The sequence below is a fragment of the Phocoena phocoena genome, chromosome 9 (genome assembly GCF_963924675.1).
Source record: "Phocoena phocoena chromosome 9, mPhoPho1.1, whole genome shotgun sequence".
NCBI lineage: Eukaryota > Metazoa > Chordata > Mammalia > Artiodactyla > Phocoenidae > Phocoena > Phocoena phocoena.
The window spans coordinates 45,346,653-45,368,136 of NC_089227.1; the positions used below are offsets into that span (position 1 = coordinate 45,346,653).

General features: G+C 40.1%; 1 protein-coding gene across 1 annotated transcript; it reads left to right on the forward strand.

The window, feature by feature from the left end:
* The first annotated feature begins 1,355 nt into the window (after positions 1-1,355).
* ASNS (asparagine synthetase (glutamine-hydrolyzing)) lies at positions 1,356-16,449 on the forward strand. Its single transcript, XM_065883452.1, has 11 exons — positions 1,356-1,636; positions 5,365-5,602; positions 9,067-9,252; positions 9,508-9,609; positions 10,088-10,215; positions 11,478-11,604; positions 13,149-13,255; positions 13,732-13,832; positions 14,932-15,013; positions 15,104-15,259; positions 16,116-16,449. Exons 1-11 carry the CDS (start codon positions 1,388-1,390, stop codon positions 16,323-16,325), a joined length of 1,686 nt encoding a protein of 561 aa, XP_065739524.1. The 5' UTR covers positions 1,356-1,387; the 3' UTR covers positions 16,326-16,449.
* Positions 16,450-21,484: the final 5,035 nt, after the last annotated feature.

The following is a 21,484-nucleotide window of genomic DNA, read 5'->3' on the forward strand; positions in this document are numbered from 1 at the left end:
AAAAAATTCATGTGACTTGCTTTATTGCAGTGGTCTGGAACCAAACTGACAATATCTCAGAGATGTTCCTGTATCTGATTATGGGCTATTCAGCCAAATGCATGGGAGGGGCTGCATAGGACATGTGATACTTCATTTCCGAGTTGTTTTAGTTAATACCATTTTCCATTAATTGGATCTGGTCTCATAAAAGCTCCAAATAAGGCTTTGGTTCATTTAAATACAAATGAAATGTCTTCAGATGATTGTTCCAAGTGATTGATGCAACTTGAATATTTATATTTTTTCTTGATGCCTTTTATCTAGGCATTTGCTGCAAATTTCCATTTTAAAAAAATACCAAAATAGTTTGCAAGTTATAGATATTTAGGTAAAGTAACTGTTTTGAGCTGACAGCATTCAACTAAAACTGCTGTTTATTTCACAGTTGAGAATTGAATTTGAATTGCAAAGTAATTAACATTTGTAGGAAGTAACTTATTTGCTTCTTGGCCTACAGGGAATAGCCAAATTGTTTTTCTGAGATACTGGTGTGTATGTCCCACCTACTTTGCTTTCTTACTCACCAAGGTAGCTTTGAGACAAAAATGTTTAACATTTTTGTTTTATAGGACATTTTGATGGTGAACATTTTGTATCTCTGTCAACTTAAATTTTTTTGTTGTTATTAAACTAATATATATATATTAATATATATCAGATAATATTGCTTTCTCTTTTCTTTTTAGAACTTCTCTGATTGTGTTTGAATAAGTCACTTGGAGGTAAGCTAGAATTAGTGAAATGTTTATAATAGCTGTGTATCTTAATGTTACACTTAAGCAGTATGTATGATCATCTTTTCTACCCACTATACATCTATTAGTACAGGTATAAAGCCGGCATTTAATTGTCAAGGAGACACAAGAGGCGACTGTAGTAATCTGGAGCATCTCTTGGATTTTTCAGGGCTTTTGGGATTCTGGGATGGAGAGAGTGGGGATGGGATCTCTGGCAAGGATGGAGCCAGCCTGCATGTGTATCTGTATCTTGGGTGTAAACCTAGGATACAAAACAGAATGTGGCCTGAACACTGCTAGCTCTAGCTGACCAAATCCTAATGTGAGAGGGATGCAGCCTTTGACTGGGGGCTAAGCTGCTATAGCTGGCTGGATGTTAAGGTCATCCATCTTTCCTGAATACTTGTAAGTAAATTAAATCATTCTCTGTCCCTGTGTGCCTGCCAACCTACTGGAAAATTGCTGTAGATAAGATAATTTATATTTCAGTCTTTGAAGTGGCTTATGCAAGTTTGGGCAATCAAGATTGAATACAGAATTGGATTGGATATTGAATATTTAATTTGTCTGTTTTTCTCTCCATAGAGAGCCCATAGCTCCATTGTACCATGTGTGGCATTTGGGCCCTCTTTGGCAGTGACGACTGCCTTTCTGTTCAGTGTCTGAGTGCTATGAAGATTGCACACAGAGGTCCAGATGCATTTCGTTTTGAGAATGTCAATGGATATACCAACTGCTGCTTTGGATTTCACCGTTTGGCAGTGGTTGACCAGCTGTTTGGAATGCAGCCAATTCGAGTGAAGAAATATCCTTACTTGTGGCTGTGTTACAATGGTGAAATCTACAACCACAAGAAGGTAAACAGAATAAAACCAGAAGCTATCTGGATGTGATTAAGCCTCAGAGCTAGTTGGTTATAATAATTTTATTTTGTATAATGCTTTTTGCTTTCAAACACTTTCCATGTTCATTCTCATTTGCTCCAATTATATATAGAGAGACAGGGCACCAATGCACAAAGAGGTGAAATGACTTGGTCACACACACAAACAAAATGATAAAAAGGATTACAGGGCTTCCCTGGTGGCGCAGTGGTTGGGAGTCCGCCTGCCGATGCGGGGGACACGGGTTCGTGCCCCTGTCCGGGAAGGTCCCACATGATGCGGAGCGGCTGGGCCCGTGAGCCACGGCCGCTGAGCCTGCACATCCGGAGCCTGTGCTCTGCGTTGGGAGAGGCCACAACAGTGAGGCCCGTGTACCGCAAAAAAAAAAAAGAATTACACTTCAGGTTTTTAACTCTTAGAATCATTGTACATATACTAGGCGTTCTGAAAAAATGAATATGGAGCTCATGGATATGGGAGATCCAGTTTCAGTATAGGTGGTCAGAGAAAGCCTCTTGAGGAATTGACACTTCAACTCAGACTTGAATGGACAAGGATTAGCTAGCAGGGCTGGGAAGGGCATTTTCGTGCAGAGGGAATAGCCATGCTTAGAACCCTGAGATTGTCATAAGTGAACAAGGGCCAGGTGGAATTGGGGAGGACCAGAGCAAGGAGGACTTGGTAAGGAGGTAGAATATAATTCTAAGAGCAGTGAGATTTGAAGATTTTAAGGCAGGGATAGAATTTAATAGTTTGTGGGTGATCACATTTGTAACATATTTAATGCTGCCCTTAAGATGTTGCTGTTGCATAATTAATCAGGCAAAGGATAGACAGGTAGCCAGATGCAGTGGAGTGCAAGAAGTAAGACTTTCGGCAGCACTAAAATTGGAACAGCTTTTTTTTTTTTTTTTTTTTTTTTTTTTTTTTTTGCGGTACGTGGGCCTCTCAATGTTGTGGCCTCTCCCAACGCTTTTTAATCTGGTGAAAGCATACTCTTAGGATGAGAGTAGTGAAGGTTTGGAAATTCTAACCCGAGGAAGCCAGATTTACTAAGAGCCTTGCAATCTGGAATTGTTTGGCTGGTGTTTCATAAGAAAATTTTTAATCTAAAATTTGCAAGTTATTTTTTTTGTCACTCTCCACCCCAACTTTTAATTTTGAAAATCTCAAATTTACAAAAAAAGAACAGAACATTGAGCATCTGGATGGAATAATTGTTAATGTTTTGCCTTTTTTGCTTTATCTCTCTGTCTGTATACACACACATTCAATTTTGGGCTTAATCATTTTAGAGTATACTGCAGATATTATAACACTTTACTCCTAAATATGTAAGCATTTGTCTGCTAAGAATAAGGGCATTCTTCTACCTAACACCAATACTATTATTATACCTAAGAATCCATAATACCCTCTAATATCCAGTTCATATTAAAATTTCCCAGGTGTTCCACGAATATATTTATAGCTGTTTTTTGGTTTTGAGCCAGATTTCATTCAAGGGTCATACATTTGGTTGTGATTTTTCTCGGTACTTTTTGAGACTTCTTGATATATGTCTATCATTCATGAGTAGGGATTTATATTCTAGTCACCCTCTGGCCATTTTTATCTCTGAATAATAGCTTTAGTCTTTGTTTGTTGTCGGCTTATAGGAACACTCAAGAATAGGCTTTTCATTTGAAGAGTCGTTATAGTTATTCAGCATATTCCTTTCATATATTTAATAAGGGCCTACTATACATCAGACATCATTTTTATAGGTGATTGGAGGTGAAATGGAACAGGAAAGGTAAGGGAGTTTCAAGCTAGTGGGAACAGAGGAGGGGGCAGTTAAAACTTCCTTATAAAGCCAAGTTGGTACCCTATACGTGAGAATGCTAAGTTTGTATTATGGCAGTAGTATCCTGACTTTCACCTTAAAATTAGGTAGGAAATGCCATGTTTTACTTGAACAACATAGCTGCTTTTGTGTATTTTGTTAAATATTTTTAAAATATTTCTTTTCTAAATTAGCCAAACATGTTGTATTTTCAGAAGCAGAGAAGTTCCATTGCTTCTACCAATCATTCAGATTATCTAGTGTGAGCAGCTAAAATCTGTCTAAAGAGTAGAATTGACATTTCAGGCTTATATAAAGAATTCTGCAACATAAGCTTCAAAGGTCCCCCTTTTTTGGTGAAAATAGAATTTACTACTAAAATCCAGCCAGCAGTTGGGAGTGGAGGGAGATGGTCAAGGAGAGGAGGAATACGAGTGAAGGTTGGGCAAAGAGGAGGCCCCCTCCCTGCAGGGGGCATCAGAGGCCTACAGCCAGCAAGTCAAATGGCAGTGTGATTTCTGCGTGATGGCAGAATATGGGGGCTTTAAGCTAAGTGTGGCTTCAGGAGGGTGGGAAGTATACATGTGAATCATTAACCAGTAAGTTACCTGTAAGCTTTAGGCCAAAGAGCCATGATGATGATGAGGTGGTGGAGTATAGATTTGGAAGCTGTTGCTTGCTGAAATCATCCAATGCTTTAGGCTCATTTATCCTGCAGGTACTTAAGCCCAGAAGGGTCAGCAGAAGACCCCTTCCAGACACTGCCTCCTAGTGACAGAGATCATCGCTGACAGTCTCTCAGAGCAAGGAGAGGTGACCGGGAGGTGGCTTTGTAGTTATTGGAAGCGGCCAAAGCCCGTTTTTGTACAGGTCCGTGCTTATGCACAAAAGGTTCACAAATCTATAGAGTGAGCATGGTTGTGAAGCATGCTCCTTACACGTCATACACATATAAACATAGAGACTTACTTCTTGAAATTTAAAAACATGTTTTAAATGTTCAGATGTACCCAGCATTTCAACTTGTTTTTGTGAACCTCCTCTCTATTATCAGCCAAAAATATGAGTAAGTACAAAGAAAGAGGAACGTACCAAGAAGTTTTCACCCTCACAGTTTGCCATTGGTGAGGGAGAGCCACGGAGTTTGGGCCTAACTTAATTGAACCCCCTCTACATGCAGTGGGAATGATGGTCTCTTTGCTGTTCCACTGGGGGATGTGGATGAATAAAGCTCCAGCATCATTTTGTCCATCACTGAGAAGTAGCTTTAATGCCTCTGCAGTGGTGGAAGGACGGGATGCTATAGTCCTCCCCAGGACCAGCAGCTCTGTGTTGGACCATTTGTCTCCACCATTGTGATGGAATCATTTATTTGTCAGGGAATAGTGCCAAATGTGTTTGTCCTTTCACTTTCTATTTTCATAGGAAGTCTGTGAGGCTGAACTTGAAGAAGTTCAGCTGATACTATATTCCGAAACCAAAATCGCACAGTTGAAGACGACACATTTTTAGTGTCCATGACACCTGGCAATCTATTTGCTTAACTTAACATATTTATGTAAATACACGTGTATTACATACACAGTGTGTATATAATATACATTTCCATCCCTCCACGGAATACAGAGGTACATTGCGTCTGTATACTGGTTATCAGAATGCAACTAAAATTTTCACGGGCTTAGCTTTATGTTATAAAGAATTTGTATGATTCTGAGTTCAAACAGGCTATATTTTTATAATGCTATGATTCTTTTAAATCACTAACGTGCATGAAATTATAAAGCACAAAAATACTGAAGCAACTTTGCAATAAAAAAAAATTAGTGAATGCACAAGGATTCTAACATTTTTGTTTTGCTATTGTTTCCTTAAGCTGCAACACCATTTTGAATTTGAATACCAGACCAAAGTGGATGGTGAGATAATCCTTCATCTTTATGACAAAGGAGGAATTGAGCAAACAGTTTGTATGTTGGATGGGGTATTTGCATTTATTTTACTGGATACTGCCAATAAGAAAGTATTCTTGGGCAGAGATACCTATGGAGTCAGACCTTTGTTTAAAGCCATGACAGAAGATGGATTTTTGGCCGTGTGTTCAGAAGCTAAAGGTAATGATAGAATTTTACTGTAGATTTTCATTATTGTCCTGATTCTGTGTTTTCTTTTAAATAATATTTATAAATCTAATCCAATGCATATTTACAAATGGGGCAACCCAGATTTTTTACAAGTGACTATGTGAGTCATGGACTTTCTGAGCTTTTCTTTATAAAGCCAAGGAGTTGGACTCTCCTTTTAGCACTTAAATTCTGTAAACCTTAGAGGATAAGTCTGTAGTAAAGTCATTTAATTTTTGTCGTGCTGATAGGCTCTGCGTCTGGTCTGATCCCATATGTATTTTCAAGTTTTCCTATGTCACATTGTAATGGTAGGGTTGGCCGGCCCTGCAGTTATTGCACTGTGGTACTGTGCCATGGCTATCACACAGACTCATTTTAATTTAGCATTTATTAAACAGCTTTATTGGTGTATAATTTACATGCCATACAATTCTTCCATTTAAAGTGTACAATTCAGTGGTTTTTAGTATGTTCATAGATATCTGCAACCAATGCTTCGGTCAATTTTAGAAATTTTTTATCACCTCAAAAATAAACCCCGTAGGGAAATCCCTGGCGGTCCAGTGGTTAGGACTCTGCGCTTTCACTGCTGAGGGCCCCGGTTCGATTCCTGGTTAGGGGAACTGAGATCCCACAAGTCTTGCAATGCAGCCATAAAAATAACCTTGTACTCTTGAGCTGTCACTCCCCATCACTCCATATCCATCAGCCATTAAACTTCCTGTCCCCAACTACCTCCTCTACCCCCTCTCCCCCCAGTCCCAGCCAACTGCCAATCTGCTTTCAGTCTATGTGGATTTCCCTATTCTGGGCATTCCATATGAACGGAGTCATATCATATGTGGTCTTTTGTTACTGGCTTCTGTCACTTGGCATAATGTTTCCGAGGTCTGCCTATGTTGTAACATGTATCAGTATTTACTTTTTATGGACAAAAGATACTCCATTACATGGATATACCACATTCTGTTTATCCACTGTTAATCCTTTTGTCAGTTGATGGACAATTGGCTCTTATGAATAATGCTTCTCTACATATTTGTGTACAAGTTTTTGTGTTTTCATTTCTCTTCGGTGTATACCTAGGAGTGGACTTGCTGGGTCACGTGGTTTACTCTGTGTTTACAAATAGCATCAAAAAGAATAAAATACTTGAGAATAAATCTAACAAAAGCAGTGCAAAACTGTATGCTGAAAACTATAAAACATTGTTGAAAGAAATGAAAGAAGATCTAAATAAATTGGAAAGCATACAATGATCATGGATCGAAGACTTAACATTGTTAAGTTGGCACAGACTCCCCCAATGGATCTACAGATTCAGCATGACCTCTGTCAGAATCCCAGGTGACTTCTTCGTAAAAATTGACAAACTGACTCTGAAATTCATAGGGAATGGCAAAGGACTCACAATAACCAAAACAATCTTGAGAAAGAATAAAGTAGGAGGGTTCTCACTTCCTGACTTCAAAACGTACTACAAAATAACGGTAATCAGGACAGTGTGGTACTGGCAGGACAGACATATAGACCAGTGGAATAGAACTAAGAGTCCAGAAGTGAATCCATACATCTGCAGTCAACAGATTTTCATCAAGGGTTCCAAGACCATTCAATGGGCGAAGAATAGTCTTTTCAACAAATGGTGCTGGGACAACTGGACACACACATGCAAAAAAATGAAGTTATTAAACCTTTACCTCACACCATACATAAAAATTAAAGTGGGTCAAACTCCTAAATGTAAACACTAAAACTATAAATCTCTTAGAAGAAAATATATGGCTAAATCTTCATGACCTTGGATTTTGCAAAGATTTCTTAGATATGACCCCAAAAGCACAAGCAACAAAAAAATAAATTGGATTTCATCAGAAGTAAACATTCTTGTACTTCAAAGGACACCATCAAGAAAGTGAAAAGACAACCCACAGAATGGAATAAAATACTTATAAATCATATTTGGCATTTCTTGACAAAGTTGAGGAAGGCATTCATCTTTTATCTCCTAGCTAGATAGAATGACATCCTAAAATCTGGTCTACCTGCCTGTCTGCCTTTTTGCCTCATTCCTTAAATCACTTACTGTGATCGTATGGCAAAGAAGTATATATGTTATTTACCGAAAGTGCTGTTAGGGAAGCCCAGCAAAGAGAACACAAGGGAAAAGCAGACTCCATACTTCCACTGTGTCTCCAAAACCTTGATATGGAATTACGGTCTCACTACAATTTACCCTCTGAAATTTCTTGACTTGTGATTTTTTTACATCCTTAACACTGCCCTTTTCTAAACAACATGATCTCATCTAGAATACTGTACTGCAACAGTTTTCCTTTCTCAGTGCTTTTAGAATAGCCTATCAAAAACTCATTTGGTCATGGTGCTCCCTGCTTAAAGTCTTGTAACTGCTTCTCCCCCTACTGGAGCTGTGTGGCTAGCTTGAGGTCTGCTAGCTGGTGATAGGATCTGGGGCTTGTCTGCTGTTTGAATTCCACACTACACAGTAGATTCCTGGGTCAACAAACTCAAATTATAAATCATAATAAGTATTCTGTGTAGATAGGCTTACTGTTTATAATAAACCACTGATTTTTCTTTTCTTTTTTTTTTTTTTTTTTTTTGTGGTATGTGGGCCTCTCACCGTTGTGGCCTCTCCCATTGCGGAGCACAGGCTCTGGACTCGCAGGCTCAGCGGCCATGGCTCATGGGCCCAGCCGCTCCGTGGCATGTGGGATCTTCCCGGACCGGGGCATGAACCCGTGTCCCCCTGCATCGGCAGGCGGACTCTCAACCACTGCGCCACCAGGGAAGCCCCTGATTTTTCTTTTTTAATCACAGATCATGGTGAAGTCAAGTTGGTTACTTCCTGTGAGAACTTATTGAGGGGATTTAAATTATAATGTTTAACTCAATCACAGTATATAATAGCTACATAAGGGATAGATGTTTGATTTCTTAATACCTGAGTTTAAAGTACGTAATGGTGGATCATTTTGCTTGTTAAAAGACTGGGAACCACAGCTATTTTCTTAAGATACCTCAGTGATGACAAGTGACTACCAGGATATCATAAAATTAAGTTTCAAGTCATTCTCTTTGCTTAATAAATGTATCTTTTCTTGTATTTGTTTGCTTTAGTGAAGAAAATAGATGTTTTAAAATCAGAAATTCCAGCTAGGGAGAAGAAATTGAACACTGAAGATTTTCCTATTGCCTTGAATTACTATAAACCAGTGTAATTTTGCTGTGCATCTCTGTACTATTACCTTTCTAGTAAGTAGGTGGTAGGGTTTTGAGTGGTTATATTTTTCCAGTTTTGCTTATGTAATGGACACGTATTTGTATTAAAGAGGGACGATAAATAGGAAGTTAGAGGATATTAACTAATCATGAAAGTTACTGTGAAGTATTATCCTCATATGAATAAATTTATCTTTTTGAATATGTAGGTCTCATTAACTTGAAGCACTCCATGACTCCTTTTTTAAAAGTGGAGCCTTTTCTCCCAGGACACTATGAAGTTTTGGATTTAAAGCCAAATGGCAAAGTAGCATCGGTGGAAATGGTTAAATATCATAACTGTAGAGATGAGCCTCTGCATGCCCTGTATGACAGCGTGGAGAAACTCTTCCCAGGTAAGAAAGCAGAAGCCCACCCACCTGTTCCCCACCTCTCTCCCCAAAAGGAAAACTGTACTCTCACATCACTGGAATGATGTAAGTTCGAAAATCTGTTTCCTTTTTAATTTGGAGGTGACACATTGCAATTTCGCCAACTTCACTGTTGAGCAAATGCCATCATGACAGAGGTAGATGACTGTGTACCCATTTCAGTAAATAATTCAGCCCAGGCTTTTCTGCAGCTATTTAATTTCCTTTATGTGTTAATAGGTTTTGAGATAGAAACTGTGAAGAACAACCTCCGAATCCTTTTTGACAATGCCATTAAGAAACGTTTGATGACGGACAGAAGGATTGGCTGCCTTTTATCAGGTGAAGTCAGTTTAAAAACCTAATTGTATTTAGTGCATATTTAAGTTAAATGATTTATAGCTATCCTGGAGGTTTTGACTATAAAATACTATATGATTTAATCTTTCCTCCATTATAGGATGAAAAAGTTTTCTGTAAGTTGCTTTCAATATTTTAATAATAATGTAGCAAATTAAAGTGATACTATAATTATATTGGCACGAGTGAGCTAGTAAACATTCTTTAGAATGTTCCATGTCCTCCTACTCCACCATCTTGATTCGAGTCCTAGAATGTGTGTAGTGGTTTTCAACCAATTCAAATACTGTTACCATTATCACAGGTTAAATGTTAGATTTTTCTTATTCAAGTTGATTTTCAATTTATAAGACTTGGGGATTTTAAATGGTAAAACGCTAATCTTAGTGCTTAATAGGAATGTAAATCATTATCTGTCCCTGTCTTATGTAAGGCCCATAACCACTTGTCTTGCTCATAGGTGGCTTGGATTCCAGTTTGGTTGCTGCCATCCTGTTGAAGCAGCTAAAAGAGGCCCAAGTACAGTATCCTCTCCAGACGTTTGCGATTGGCATGGAAGACAGTCCCGATTTACTAGCTGCTAGAAAGGTAAGACACTGTCTTTGCCTGTTATGTAGTTAAGACAGACTTGTTAGTAATTGATGGTTCTATACTTTGCTGCTGCATTGACTTAGATAATTGTTTTGAATTAAATACATTAAAATGGAATGAAATGCCTGTTGAATATCAACTATGTTGTACACTGTACTCTGGGCACTTTTTTTTTTTTTGCGGTACACGGGCCTCTCACTGTTGTGGCCTCTCCCGTGGCGGAGCACAGGCTCCAGACACGCAGCCTCAGCGGCCATGGCTCACGGGCCCAGCCGCTCCGCGGCATGTGGGATCTTCCCGGACCAGGGCACGAACCCGTGTCCCTGGCATCGGCAGGCGGACTCTCAACCACTGCGCCACTAGGGAAGCCCCTCTGGGCACTTTTATGTATCATGACCCGTGCAGTCCTCACAAAGACCCTATGATAATTCCGCCCTTTTGAGAGTTAGGGCATGGTATAGTGGTTCAGGCTGTAGGCGTTAGAGCCTGACTGCTGGTTTCAACTCCTACTTCTACCACACAATTCCTCACTTACGCAATGGAAATAATAGTATCTACCATGGGATAGTTTTGAGGTGAAAATTACATAATACTTAATATAAGTGTGTAGGATAGAACCTAGTGTGTATGAGTACTTAGAGAACGTTAGCTATTCTTTTTACTTTTCTTTTTTTTTTTTTATAAAGTACTGTGTTTAGGGCTGTGGGCAGAGGGGACCTTGTACACATTCAGTGTGCGGGAGACCTCGTTCCCACTTTGGAGAAACTTGCGTAGAATGGCTGAGAAGGAGCAAGCAGGTGGTCCCAAAGCAAGCTGACCAATGCTAAATGAATCCACAATAGCCAAAGGAAACAGAATGACGGGGGGCCGTTTAATTTAGGAATAACATCCTGGATGTAAAATTAGGCATTGCAGGAGGGCCAAAAGGAGGTAAAATCAGTGTGAGGGGGAGTGGGGGGCACGCTTGTTAGGGTGAAGTCTTGGCGTGGGAAGAGTGGCTGGGAGCTCTACCTCTCGGTGGTCAGTGGAGGGCAGACACTGGAGGAGGCAAGGGAGCCTGACTAGGTGGGGCTCGTATTCAGTGGCCTAGAGAATCATTTCCCCTTATTGTGGTGGCCTACGGAATCATTTCCGCTTAGTTTGTCTTGTTTGTTTAACACCCTTGTTAATTCATAATGTGTTGTGAACTACAGTCCCGCTTCATTTTCAAGAGTAGTCCTTTAAAACACAAGCCTGTGGGTATTTCTTTATATAATCAGGTGGCAAATCATATTGGCAGCGAACACCATGAAGTCCTCTTTAACTCTGAGGAAGGTATTCAGGTCCTGGATGAAGTCATATTTTCCTTGGAAACTTACGATATTACAACAGTCCGTGCTTCAGTAGGTAAGGTATTTTATGATCCCAAAAAGATTTTTAATACTGAAAAGGTGTAAGGATTAAACAGTCCTGTTTCAAGCAGTTGTTTAAAAAAACAGTACTCAAGAATGAACACAAGTAAAATTCCTGTGTCAGCAGTTGTTGAAGACAAGGCCATTTAAGAATTCCTGAAATCTCTTTTGGAGAGGAACAATAAATACATAGTTAAACTTCCACATTTATGGTATCACTATATATATTTCTCCAAAAAGTAGATACATATGTTTTGTACCACCTTTACCCCAGTTTCTCTGTATAAAAGTTTCTTGGGCTGTATAGGGAAATAGGTCTACGTTGTAACTAATTTCTGTAAGGAATGCTCGTTTTAGATATATTTTGGTAAATATTCCATCATACGACTTATCAGTAACATATTGTGCAGCAAGAAATACTAGTTTTACCCTGTGGATACACACTGAGATTAGAAGCATACTCCCAATCAGACTGATCTAATTTTGCAGAGCCTCTAATATGCCACTGGCTTAGATATGCCTCTCTTAAGGGATGCTGAATCTGACAGGACTCCATTGCAAAGTTCAGGGTCTGCATCCTCATGCTCTAAACTTTGCAGTAATAGTACAGAGGTGCTGTCTCTCCCAAGGAAGCAAAAATTAGTTCTTGAAGGGCAAAAAAGTCTTAGGTATTACAGTGGTTTCTGGCCTTCCAAAGGGCCACAGTACATCAGCAGAAATACGGTATTTCTGGTACTGATATTTCATTGGTGAAGGAGATTAGGGAAAAAGGTCTAAAAAGTATCCCTAGGGAGGTGATATGAAAAAACAGTTAAGAACAGATACTGGTTTACAGGGATGTGGAGCAGGGACCAACCGCGGGCCTCTCACTGTTGTGGCCTCTCCTGTTGCGGAGCACAGGCTCTGGACGCGCAGGCTCAGCGGCCATGGCTCACGGGCCCAGCCGCTCCGCGGCATGTGGGACCTTCCCGGACCGGGGCACGAACCCACGTCCCCCGCCTCGGCGGGCGGACTCTCAACCACTGCGCCACCAGGGAAGCCCCAACCAGCATCTTTTAATGATGCAATATTCTTAACTGTATTTGACATATGCTGAATGGGGAGTATCAGAAAAAAAGCCCCGAATAAACATTAAGCTACCAAAGCCCTAACTTTTCATTTTTTTATAGTGATACTGGTGTGAAAGTTATCACATTTAAGATATTTGAGTCATTGTTCAGCAAAATGTTTTAGCATTTTTAACATTGTTTAGCACAATTTTCAGATAGACATTCTTGGTCTGAAAGCAGTACTATTTTAAAACCTATATATAAAATTGTGGAAGGGTTTTGGGTTGTTTCATCACAACAGTACAACTTTTGGATTACATACATAAAAAGATAGGTACCATATAAAGGTATTGTTTTTGCAAACTACTTTATATTAACAGAGAGTCTAGTCTGATAGCAAAGCTTGCAGTCATTTCCAGAAATCAAATAAAAGGCATTTTTGGTAGAGGGTTATGTGGACATTAACAATAACTTCTGTCTCTTTTTTAAGGTATGTACTTAATTTCAAAGTACATTCGGAAGAACACGGATAGCGTAGTGATCTTCTCTGGAGAAGGTTCAGATGAACTTACACAGGGTTACATATATTTTCACAAGGTAAGCATTCTCAAATGGAGGGATATTGATCCTAGGGGAAGAAAAGTATGAATTATTATTTACCTATTTTCTATCTTTTTTGGTATAACAGTAACACTTTGAATATCTTGTGAGGCATATCAGGAAATCTGATAGTGTCTGTATTTTGGGGGGGAGAAAGAAGTCTTAGTAGTGTCAGATAATACCTTTTTTTGAACTAGTTAAGCCTAAGAATCATGTTTCTGTTCTTAGTCGCCTATGGTCTTATGGCTGTCGTACAGCATGTCATTTTATTTGTTCTAGCACTAGCAGTCTTGGTGTGAGGGAAGGTACGTTTTATGAAGCATTTACTCCCTTCCCAAAGCTCTGTTTGGCTTTTTGTCTTACCCGCCTTTAGAATTGGAGTTACGTGTACGAGTAAGATATAAAAACTGTTTCATGTGCCAGAAGCAAAGCTTGTGGGTGCATTTGTAACTTCAGCTCCGTTTGCAAAATAGGCTCCTTCCCCTGAGAAGGCCGAGGAGGAGAGTGAGCGGCTTCTGAAGGAACTGTATTTGTTTGATGTTCTCCGAGCAGATCGAACTACTGCTGCCCATGGGTAAACGTGGTATTTTAGGAAGCGATTGTAAAAATAACCTCAGAAAACAAAAGGCTCAGTGGTCGATTTCTTTCTTTCCAGTTATATGTTGCAAAGTATGCCTTCTATAGATAAAATGAAGCTTGTCTGTTAGTGCAAAGGGATTAGGCTGAATCAGAGTGCTGTTGTCATGGTGAGAGGACATGGATAGGTGGTTTGAGGTGGAGTTCCCATCTTGAAAGCACAACATCTTGCCCACTTCTGGGCAACTGAGATGGAAGGCACTTGCAGCTTTTTTTTTTTTTTTTTTTAGTTTTTTTTAAGAGAAGTAAAGATTATACACCTTCATGCTGTGAGCGTTGAACGCCTGCCATGCCAGTTTGATGCTGTGGGGACCATGTGTGGGGAGAGGGAAGCGAAGATGCAAGAGATTTGATTAGCTTAAAGTTGGCTAAAGTTTTCACTTTTTAAAGCTGGTCATGCTGGAGAATTGAAGACTCTTACTGTACGTGATAAACAACCGATATCAACTCTTTTAGTTGCTTCTACCAAATCACACTTAGATTAGAAAATAATATGAGGTTGGGGAATGAAGTGAATTCAAACATTTTTACTACTAACTGGTGAATAACTTACATTCAGTATAAACCAGCATTCCACAGTGTTTCATCAAAGGTCACATCATCTGTTTCCTGAATCCTGGAGACTCTGGTTAGGACAAGCAGATAGGGTAATAACCGCAGATCAGCATTACAGTTTTTAATAGGACGAGAGAAAAAATTGTGAGTCAGAAAAGTCCAGGCAAAGTACGTTCTTAATGATCAGGTCACTCATTCTTTTTCTGATTTTTGAGTTATTTAATAGTTTACAGAAGGGAAAGTAAAAGTAATTATTCTCCAGTAGTTTGTTTCACTCCCTAGATGATGTAATATGTACTCTGAATGAAGGCTTTTGTATTCATGCATTAGCGTAGGGCAGTTACTTAGGATTATAAAAAATGACTTTATAATGTTAACATTACTTAGAGGCTAAGTGAATTCCTAGGAAACTAAGTCTGAATCTAAACAGACAGGCACTAAATATCCATTTTGATTTAGATTTTCTTCTTTTCCTTTTTAAGCCTTGAACTGAGAGTCCCCTTCCTGGATCATCGATTTTCTTCCTATTACATGTCTCTGCCACCAAATATGAGAATCCCCAAGGTGGGTGAATCAAGATAAAAACTGTCAAAAAACCACTGATACTGGTAACATTTAGAACTTTCACTGACACTCCTTTTGTTTTCATGTCAGAACGGGATAGAAAAACATCTTCTGAGAGAGACCTTTGAGGACTCCAATCTGATACCTAAAGAGATTCTCTGGCGACCAAAAGAAGCCTTCAGTGATGGAATAACCTCAGTTAAGAATTCCTGGTTTAGGATTTTACAGGAATACATTGACCATCAGGTATCATGTCTTTAAAAGTATTTTCTGGAATAGGATAATTTGGGTGCAGAGGAGTAATCACGGTTCATTTTGTATTTAATTTAAATGTTTGTGTCTGCAGGAGAGATGCCCTATAAACAATACTTCTTTTAAAGAATTCTGTAAGAATAAAGTGGCATCTAGAATAGAGAGAGGAGACTTACCAGTCATCACTGACTTTTTTTTTTTAATTTATCTATTTTATTTATTTTTGGCTGCATTGGGTCTTCGTGGCTGAGCGTGGGCTTTCTCTGGTTGTGGTGAGCAGGGGCTATTCTTCGTTGCGGTGCGCGGGCTTCTCGTTGCGGTGGCTTCTCTTGTTGCAGAGCACGGGCTCTAGGCCTGCAGGCTTCAGTTGTAGCATGCAGGCTCAGTAGTTGTGGTACGTGGGCTCTAGGGTGTGGGCTCAGCAGTAGTGGTGCACTGGCTTAGTTGCTGCGCGGCAGGTAGGATCTTCCCACACCAGGGCTTGAACCCGTGTGGCCTGCATTGGCAGGTGGATTCTTAACCAGTGCGCCACCAGGGAAGCCCCCTGGCTTTCATCTTACACATTTTTGGGCACCTGTTGGGTGCCAGACGTTATTAGGCACAAATGAATCGAACACTTAGAGCCACCACTTAGAAGAAGTATGCATGTGAATGTTCCTTAAAGGTCACTGCAGCTATGTATATTACGGTATTTTAGCATTTTCTAAGTGATCCAAAGAGTCTCTCACACAATATACATTCATGCCTTTTCTCTTTTTGTTTGTTTTCTGTTTTTGTGAAGCCAGATTAAATACAAGTATTTCCATGCTGGTTAAAAAGCCATTTCGCTTCTATCTTGTTATTCTTGCAGGTTGATGACGCGGCGATGGCAAGCGCAGCCCAAAAATTTGCCGTCAATACTCCCAAAACGAAAGAAGGCTATTACTACCGTCAGATCTTTGAACGCCACTACCCGGGCCGCGCCGACTGGCTGCCTCATTACTGGATGCCCAGGTGGACTAGCGCCACTGACCCTTCTGCCCGCACTCTGACCCATTATAAGGCCACTGCCAAAGCTTAGGTATTCCCTGAGCCGTGGAGTGAAAGCAAACATTTCTTCTCATTGTGAAGGGTAGGGGGCTTGGGGGCAGGAAGGGTCAACGGCCCAGGCTTGCTTGGGTGTGAAAAAATAAAAGTCTTAAATCTGAAACATTGCTCTAGTCATTTACATTCATACAGCCCCCTCATCAGAGGTAGCTAGAAACTGAACAGCTTTCACTGTATCACAATAAGAGCGTGAGCTAGGAAAGGGGAAACAGTCTGATGTTTGGGAAGCCTCACACGCCCTCTCCTGGCAGAGCTACTGGAGAGGACTTTTGGGTCTCATGCCAGCAGGGCCTCCTTCCAGGCCTTGCCTCATCTACGTGTGGTCCTCCTCTGACCTCCTCCCTTAGTTCTTTCTGCATTCCTAACAGCTGGCTAGTTACACTCTGGAGAAGTCAGTCCTTTGTAAGACTTTGACAGCTCTATTTTGTAAGATATGTTGACTGAATACTGCACAGCCTAAAAGTTGAGAATTAAGTCATCAGAAAATCTGCCAAATAAAACTTACTTAAGCCCAGAAGACAGCCTCTCACATTGTTCTGAGGGACTGGTCCGCAGAGGTAAGGGAGGAGCCAGGATATATAGTTTTTGCAACAAAGACCAGGTAGTCCAGAACATCAAAAGATTACTGTTAAAACCAAACATCTCAGGTTAATGATTTTAGTGCATTTCTCTGTATAGGAAGAGGCAAGAGTCTGGGCTAATTGAAATCATTCCTTTGATATGCATCTTAACTGTCTAGGGCCAGTATCCTACTTTTTTCCATCCTGAATCCCCTCCGGGTGCACAGTGGCAGGTGGCTGATGGCTTGATGGCTGCAATATCCTTTGCTTACTGATATGGCAGACAACATTTTTCATCCAGGGATAGTAATTTATATTTTTTTCTGTTGAGCCAATGTCTCTTCTGGAACTATCATTGTAAAGCACGAGTCAGCAAACTTTTTCAGGGCTAGACAGTAAATATTTTCGGCTTTGCAGACCTCTCTTGGAACTGTTCAGCTCTGCCATTATGGTGCAAAACCAGCCACAGACAGTATGGAAACTAACGGGCAAGGCCATATGCAAACATATGGGCATGGCTGTGTTGTATTAAAACTTTATAAAAACAGGCAGTGGGCTGGATTTGGCCCATTGGCCATACTTTGCCAAGCCCTGTTCTAGAGCCAGGCATTTCTGATAAAAGGAAAAAGCATTCCAAAACTAGTTGGAAGAAGAGAAAATATAACAAGGAAACATTCAATGAACAGGTAGAATTTCATTTAACTGCTCATTGGTTATTTAGGGACAGGATTTTGAAATATATTTTAAAGATGAATTTAGTTATTACAAATTTTTGAAGAGGAAACTGCTGATGCACAGGTAAATAAAAGAATGCTTCATGGGAAGAGTGAGTAGCCCAGAAATTTAGCTGGTAAGTTGGGGACTGTTTAAGCCTACCTGTTGGCCTTCACTTATTTTTAAAAAGTCTAAACGTTCTCTGACATAAATCGTACCAATGTTATCTTAGGTCAGTCTCCCAAAGCAATAGAAATAAAAGCAAAAGTAAACAAATGGGACCTAATCAAATGCGCAGACTTTTGTACAGCAAAGGAAACCATAAAACAGACAACCTACAGAATGGGAGAAAATATTTGCAAATGATGTGATGGACAAGGGTTTAATTTCCAAAATAAGCAGCTCATACAACTCAGCAACAACAAAAAAACCCCACTGAATAATGGGCAGAAGACCTAAATAGACATTTCTCCAAACAAGACATAGAGATGGCCATACAATAAGGGACCACCTCACACTGGTCAGAATGGTCATCATTAAAAAGTCTACAAACAAATTCTGGAGAGGGTGTGGAGAGTAGGGAACCCTCCTACACTGTTGGTGGGAATGTAAATTGGTGCAGCCACTATGGAGAACAGTATGGAGGGTCCTTGAAAAACTAAAAGTAGAACTACCATATGACCCAGCAATCCACTCCTGGGCATATACCCAGACAAAACTAATTTGAAAAGGTACATGCACCCCAATGTTCAAAGCAGCACTATTCACAATAGCCAAGACATGAAAACAACCTAAATGTCCATCAACAGAGGAATGGATAAAGAAAATGTGGTACTTACATACAATGGAATATTAGTCATAAAAAAAGAATGAAATAATGCCATTTCCAGCAACATGGATGGACCTGGAGATTATCATACTAAATGAAATCAGAAAGACAAATACCATATGATACAACTTACATGTGGAATCTAAAATATGACACAAATGAACTTATCTACAAAACAGAAACAGACTCACAGACATAGAGAACAGACTTGTGGTTTCCAAGGGGGAGGGAGGTAGGAGGTAGGGGAGGGATGCACTGGGAGTTTGAGGTTAGCAGATGCAAACTATTTATATAGAATGGATAAACAAGGGAATTATTTTCAATATCCTGTGATAAACCAGAATGAAAAAGGATATGAAGAATAATGTATTAATATATATATGTATAACTGAATCACTGCTGTACAGCAGAAATTAACACAATATTGTAAATACTTCAATAAATTTTTTAAAGTCTCTAGAAAGCTGAGGAAATGTCATTAATTAATATTGGGTGACTGTTCATGATAATCTTGTATTTGTAAGTGCTTGAAATGCTTAAACCCGGCATGATTTGATGCCAGGCGTGTCCATTCATGGTGCAGCCTCACCCAGCTAAGCTAAGTGACACCAGAAATGCTTGGGAGACTTAGCTGTTAGTGATTACCCAGGGTGCACTGCAAGACTAAGGTATGCCGTAAACCACAAACTACCAGTTTTTGAGGGCATGAGCTTGGGCTTCAGATTTTTAACTTTAGTGACTCTGTGATCTGGTGTGGTTTTAGATACCACCCAAAAGTTTGACAGTAGAGATAGTCCTGCAGGTCAACCATGACTGCAGCAACTTGCTAGATAACAAACTGTCTGTGAGACCTACATAATGTGCTAGGCACATGGTCTAACGTGAGCCTTTTCTTCTGCAACTAAAGTAGCTGAAGAAACTAGACACTGGGACATGTGCACGTGACTTAGCAGCTACATACAGGCCAAGCCTGCTTTCCTGGACTTTGATGACTTTCCTGGAGCCTGATATTGATGACTCAGTGCTAAGGAGGCACGTGGTTTGTAATCCACACAGCACTGTTACCAACAGATAATCCAATCCCTTCAGCAGAAACTAAAGGATTCTTAGCTGATCGTGTCCTGCCTTGTCAACCTCATTCGCACACCTTAGTGGATGATGTGCCCTTTAAGAGTTGTTTGTTTTTCTTAATGAAATTGTGATATTTGCAGCAACATGGATGGACCTACAGATTAGCATACTGCGTGAAGTCAGACAGAAAGATAAACACTGTGTGGTATCACTTATATGTGGAATCTTTAAAATAATACAAATGAATTTATTTACAAAACAGAAAGACTCACAGACATAGAAAACAGACTTAGCGTTACCAAAGGAAAAAGGGGGAGGGGAAGGGATAAATTAGGTATTAACAGATATACACCACTATATAGAAAATAAATAACAATGATTTACTGTATAGCACAGGGAACTATATTCAATATCTTGTAATAACCTATAATGGAAAAGAATCTGAAACATATGTATATGAGAATGTACATATATATATATAATTGAATCACTTTGCTGTACACCTGACACTAATATTGTAAATCAACCATGCTTCAATTTAAAAGATTTTTTTCACCTTAATACTGTAGAAAACTTACTTTATAGTTTTGATAGCAAGATGTATTTCCATTAAAAAATGAAATATTAGAAACACCTCAATCCTACCGCTGTTTTCAATAGTTTTAACATTTTCTTGCGGATCTTTAGCTGTAAAAGCACAGTTGTACCTAGGCAAGAATATGATCTTAGTTAAATAAGGCCTCAAAGCTTCTTAAATCCTTTACAAGGAAAATAGAAAAAGGAACTAACCTTGGGCCTGCTGGTGTCAGACCATTGTGTGAACACCTTGTTGAAGCCTCAGAGCCTTCTCCTCGATTCCTCCTGCCTTGGGGTTGCCTTAGTTTGGTCTTGAGTCTGAGATAACAGATTCTTGGAGTGGGTCCCCACGGGGGGGAAAAGCCGGCCACAGGGAGGCGGTTCCATATGGCTCTAAAGCCTGTGCAGTGGATAAATTACAACATCAAGCACGTACCTACCAACTGTTGTAGTACTTTATTGCATTAGCTCATTTAGTGAGTTAACCCTCATTCTGAGGAAGCGTGGCAGATTTTATTTTCTAAAAGTGGCCACAGCAGTGTTTCTGGTCTCACAGACTGCCAGAGACTTGCTGTGCCCTTGAAGAAGCAGTGTGCTTCCCCTCTTCTTGAGCCTGGGAAGAATTTTATGATTGCCTTGACTGGTAGAATCTACTAGAAAGTGACCTCTGAGGATAGGTCACAAAAGGCGAATCGGCCTCTGCTTTCTCTCTCTCGATGTGTGTCGTAAGGAAGCCCGGGCCACACGGAGAGGCCATGTGTGAGAGGGCTGACAGCCCCAGCCATGGTCTCGGTCAATGTCAATCACCAGGGGTGGGGTGAGTGAACCCCCAGATGATTCCAGCTCCTAGTCTGAGCCTTCTAGCTGAGACCCCCTTTATGGGGAGCAGAGATAAGCCAACCCTGCTGTGCTCCATCCAAATTCCTGACTCGTCAATCCATGAGCCTAATAAATGGTTGTTGGACACCATTACATTTTGAGATGGTTTCTTACACAGGCATAGTAGCTGGCACAGGTAAACACTATTACGTCTATTTTACACAGGTTAAGTCACTTGCCCAAATCATTCAGCTATTTACTAAGTGGTGGAGCCCCAAGTTAGCCAGACAGATTGGCTCTAGAGTCTTCGTGGTGTTCTTTCCTGACTATCCTCCCAATACTAGCATGAAAGTACAGCCCGGGTCTCTGCTGTGAATTAGGAACTGGGGGAAAGGGGCTTCTCTAGAGGTGAGTTGGGAGCAGAAGCAGGGAGAGATGGGTTACCTCCCAGGCAAGGCCAGTGACGCTAATCATCTTCTGTAAAGGGCTAGGTTAGATGATGAGAAAACAATCCCAAATCTTCAGTACATTACCACAACAAAAGTTATTTCTTGCTCAAACCGT